Source organism: Cajanus cajan, chromosome 10, assembly GCF_000230855.2.
Source record: "Cajanus cajan strain Asha chromosome 10, NIPB_CcT2T_4, whole genome shotgun sequence".
In the NCBI taxonomy this organism is placed as follows: Eukaryota; Viridiplantae; Streptophyta; class Magnoliopsida; order Fabales; family Fabaceae; genus Cajanus; species Cajanus cajan.
This window is the reverse complement of record NC_138526.1, coordinates 41,690,997-41,695,967: the sequence shown is the minus strand read 5'-3', so window position 1 is coordinate 41,695,967 and position 4,971 is coordinate 41,690,997. Positions and strand designations below refer to the sequence as shown.

Sequence of the window (4,971 nt, the reverse complement as noted above, 5' to 3'; positions counted from 1 at the left end):
GGCGGAGCTCGAGCAAGCCTTTGGCGGCGGAAGTTGACAAGTCGCAACCTCTGAGTTCGAGAACCTTCAAGCACCCTAACGGAAGAAACGACAAGGGCGTTGGATCCCTGATTGGATGAGGCAGCACCGAAACGACCTTCAGCGAGGTGAGGAGGCGCAGATCCGGCAGAGCCGCTCCAGGGCGCGGTGGTCGCCGAGGTCCGACACGTACGCTCGGAGGTAGTCCACCGGAGCGCCGGAAAGGAGGCTTTCCAACTCGTGCAGCGCCTCCAGCCTCGTTTGCACGTAGTGAAGACCCGCCGGATTCAGCTTCAACACCAAGGCTCCTTCGATCAGAGGTCCCGTCTGGTCCTCCACGAAGTGCACCAACTTCTCGAGGTACCGATCTCCCCGGTCACAATCGCCATTCTCCGCTGATGAGGTTTTCGCGCACACGTCGGGGATTAGGGTTTTTGCAGCGAGGGAAGAAATAGGAAGGCAGAAAGATTCGGAAAAAAAAATTAAAAAACGTAAACATCATACGTGGATGTGAATTTTAAATAATTAAAAAATTATAAATAACTTGAATTTACACGTAAGTGACACATCATCAACAACAGTACCGGTACCCTTCTTTTATAAAGGGTATCGTAGAAATTCTCTATAAACATTGCTTAATGTCTTGAGCATTGCAGTATAAATATGTACACTTTTAAATTATTAGTTACTTTAGTGAATGTAAATTTAAATATAATGCGTAGATGAAACTTGAAAGAATCCTAATTTTAGCATATGTTATTTGCTTTGTGCGTCGGCTTCTCTTCCTTGCTTATTATCAATCGCATAACCAAAAACTTATCCCGCAGATTTGGATTTAGTATATTCCTAATTTCTATTAGCAAGAAAATAACAGAAGATCAAATTGATTAAAAGAGAAGGAAGAACAAGAAAATGGGACTCACAAATGTATTGAACAAGTTACTAGATCATTCCCTACCAATCTCTGATATATAGTCCAATAGTGTCATAAGATATTTGACACGTTTCATATCTTGTTATCTTTCATCTCATAGCATCACATCATTCATTAAGATTTCTTTCTCTTCTATTTGTGTTTCTCTTACCAAAGTGTCTAGCAAACATTATTCTTTCCTCAATAATCGAACACGTAAATCAGGGTTGGCCTTTTTGTCATTTTCAACTCTTTTCATATTCATGGTATCATTTTATGTGTACTCATACGTACCAGATTATTTATTCATGGTTATCACCTTGCCCTGGCTTCACTGTCACATGATCCCACACATGTGTCCCCTAATTAAATAATTGCTAAAATGTCTCGTGGGACATTAAAATGATCAGAATGTACGTATTCACATTTTTTTCCATACAAAATTCAATGCTATAATAAATAGAGAGAAGAGAAGGATTTACTCAATTCTGCAACAAAGCAATAAACACAAGCGTACAAAATAGTTTATTCTAAAATTAATTCCTTTCTTTCTTTGTCTTCTTTATCTAATGTTTCTGTGCAAGACACGAGATTGCTTCTGCTTTTATATTTTCTCTCGTTGCTTTGTAGGTCTTGTACTAGCTTTCCAAAGGAAGAAAGTGAGTTGATTCCTGAGTTGTATCATCTTTCCAAGGTTCTTTTCCTGAACTTTTTGTCTCTGTGTTCGTGTGTGTGCGTGCCTTGGAGTTTCTTGATTTTTGGTACATGGTGTTGAAAGGTACGGTAAATGTTGTTCATAAAATAAAAATATGTTTCTTTGTTATTCTAATGCCACCCTCAAAACTTTCTTGGTCCTTGTTCTTGAATGAAGTGAGTGCTTTTTATATGAATGATGGCCTTGGCTCTAACCGATAAAACAGAAATTTCCATTTCTTTGATGGTGGTTTGATTTGCTTGTTATGCAAGAGTAATATAGGGTGCACCAGATTAAAAATCTTGAAATTATTTTGGCAGTTTTTACCAAGACATTTTTTTTTAACTTATCTTTGTCCCCTACTCTTTATTGACTATATCATTCGTCTACTTTTGATCATTGCAGTCATTTAAGTATACGATTGCAAAGACTGTACATGTTTTTCTTTTAAATGAATAATGCTTAAGTTGTATCATACTAATCAATCTTTCAAGGAAAATTTTACCGTATATAGTTATCCTATTGTAAAAACTAAGTTCAAGTTATTTCAACTTAGTAAGTGATTTTAAGTTTAAGTCATAGATACTCGGCTGCATTAAATAGTCAAAGAGAAAATTTTATACTTGATTCATGTATGATTGTCTCATAAGATACACGTGACCTCATACCAAAATTTCGGTTTTTGGTTTTCTTCCAATTTTTAAATTGCAATTTGCTTGTATCATCAATTGTAAACTTGGAACACCCAATTATATGTAGGTCATTTTGGGTTCAGAGGTTGCATTCCCTACTTTTGATACAAAAGTTTCCTTGAGGACATTCTTTAACTATAATTTATGTTATTTTTCTTAAACAAGTTGCTCAAAATTCCAAGTTTGAGTGCCAATTTGATTTGATTTTGATGTTCTACAGAAGCTAATTCCATGATGCTCAAAGATCTAATGGAAGAAAAGCAGTTAAATTTCAATCAGCCACTATTATCAGTAAGGCGGTTCTCATCAACAGTGGCCTCAGAAACAGACCACAAAAGCAAAACTGATAACCCATTTCTTCCACCTCCTCCCGCTTACAAATCAGACTTAAAGTCAGTTCCAGTGAGGAATGCAGGAACTGTTCCTTTTTTATGGGAGAAGGCCCCAGGAAGGCCCAAAGATGAAAGCAAATTACAGGCACAAGCTGTTGAGGAGCCTCCAATCATCACTCCAAACATTCCACCTGGGAGAGTGTCACACATTAGGCAACAATCACTTGCTGATATGAGAACTGGAAGCACCCTTTCCAACTCTCAAAGTGTTGCTTCTTTGGATAGAAAGTCAACAAAATATTCAAAAGATGATAAGGAGAAGGGAGGTTTTGATTCAGATGATGGAGATGAGGCCTATGAAGATGCTCTTGACATACTTTCCAGGACTGACTCATTCTTCATGAGCTGTAGTGTGAATGGTTTGAGTGGATGGGATGAACAAGAGGTACAACCGTGCGGAAGTTTCTCAAGTGATTTCATGATTGATAGGTTCTTGCCTGCAGCAAAGGCAATGACATCTGAAGCACCTCAATATGCTTCCAAGAAGGCACATGTTGGACAAGAGCAACAAAAACAGAAAAAGAAAGAACTGAATACAGAAAGTTCATGTCCCTTTAATCAGCATAGGCCAAAAGCTTTGCCATATTACAACCAAGATGCTGATAGGGAAGAAAGTGAAGATGAGAGTGATGATTGCAATGAAAATGAAAATTACACAACCACAACCTGTGGCCGATTTCCTCGGTTCTGCCTTTTGAATCCAATAACTGGACTGAGGATGGTGGATAAGGTTCAAAGAAATGCAGCTCATGGAATGCAACCTAAATCAGCTGCTTCTCACATTGAATGCACAAAAGAGGTCTTATTTTGTCTCTATCTATTTCTTTTTTCTTCTTATGTTATTAATTCATTTTAGGTGGTGTATCTTTATTTCACCTTTTTCTGTAGCAAGCTAGGACTCCTTATAGGAAAAAGTTAGACTCCCAGTCTGGCTTTACAGATGAAAAAGAGATTTTGGATATTCTTGTGAAATCTAAACATGGCAATGATCCACATCAAAGAAGTTGCAGCAAATCTGTATCCTGTGAGAGCACTCAGCATGATCCTAGTTATGAAAGCTATGCTGAGAAAACTCTGCATGTAGATTCTGTACATAAAGTTAAGTCTCAAACCAATAACATAGGGGGTGATTTTGAGACTTTGAGAAGGGATAATGGCATTTATAATAATCCTTCAATAGACTTAGAAAAGCAAGGATTGACAATGCCTCACAACCAAGGAAGTGACTTATATCAGGATTCTAATATTCTAACTCAGAATTCAGAACTTGATATGAAAAGCCAACTAGCTACCAAATGTTTTGATCAAGAATGCACTTTGGCTAGCTCAAAGGTGAGACATGATGGGATGATTGACTTAGAAAGCCAATGTCTTACAAACTTGGGCCATCAAGAAAAATATGGTGCAAACTATTTCCCACTTCCTCTTGTCCTCCCTTCACTAAAAGCTCCATCAGAGTCTTGGCTTAAGCGCACTATACCTACCATTTCCAAAAGGAAGATGACTTCACACTCTAACCTTATTGCAAACATTTATGCACGAAGTCTAGTTTCCAAGACAACAGCACTTTAAGAGGGAAACTATTGTCAAATCCTCTAATGTACATCATGGACATCTGAATCTCCCTGAGGTAATTTGATAACTTTCTTTGTGCATGTATTGTGAAACTACTAATGTGGGAAATAGAAGCATGAACTCCTTCAATTTTTCAGGAACTACAAACATGCACACCAGAAACTTGAGCTTTATGGAGATCAGGCCTTTTATAATCTGACATGTTTACAAAAAATTTGGTGATGTAATTTTTGCATCAGTGTTATGTGTTCCCATCCTCCATGAGGTGTATATAACTGACACTGTAAATCACTACTGCCTTTTGTATCTTGTTATTGTAATAATAATTAGTTGAGTCAATAAAAAAAGTTTGGATTTTTTCCTTCACTAGCTTTTCAAAATTACAAATATATTATTGAATGCATATATCAATTAATACAGGATTGTTTAAGATTAGTCGATGCGCTTATATTTAGTTGTGTTTATATTTTGTAGCGAGAACTTTGTAATTTATAATAGCTCTATTCTATATTATTTTTTATTTTAAAGATACTTATTGTCTTGTAAAAAAAAGACTTATATATGTTTTCGATTTCTACAAATATTATTTTATCTTGTTTTATTGTAAAATTTTGTCTCTTTTAGATTCTTGATCTTTTATTAATGTTCTCTTGTAATTCTTATCTCTAACTCTAGTTAATTTAGTAT

General features: G+C 36.4%; 1 protein-coding gene across 9 annotated transcripts; it reads left to right on the top strand.

The window, feature by feature from the left end:
- Positions 1-393: 393 nt before the first annotated feature.
- Positions 394-4,650, top strand: LOC109816511 (uncharacterized). Of its 9 annotated transcripts, none has more exons than XR_002241262.3 (5): positions 394-1,157; positions 1,562-1,625; positions 2,538-3,508; positions 3,598-4,339; positions 4,422-4,650. XR_002241262.3 is itself a non-coding variant. In XM_020381555.3 (3 exons), the coding sequence occupies exons 1-3, from the start codon at positions 1,697-1,699 to the stop codon at positions 4,279-4,281; spliced, it is 1,668 nt and encodes a 555-aa protein (XP_020237144.1). In that variant the 5' UTR covers positions 1,451-1,696; the 3' UTR covers positions 4,282-4,650. The 9 variants fall into 9 exon arrangements, 1 of the variants encoding a protein (XP_020237144.1); XR_003805798.2 differs by having other exon boundaries at positions 1,562-1,709; XR_002241261.3 differs by lacking the exon at positions 394-1,157 and adding an exon at positions 1,186-1,344.
- Positions 4,651-4,971: the final 321 nt, after the last annotated feature.

Bases quoted from the DNA above. Each gene is read 5' to 3' on its own strand.
- LOC109816511 (XM_020381555.3), top strand. The intron at 3,509-3,597 runs GTCTTATTTTGT...CTTTTTCTGTAG, and splicing joins ACATTGAATGCACAAAAGAG to CAAGCTAGGACTCCTTATAG.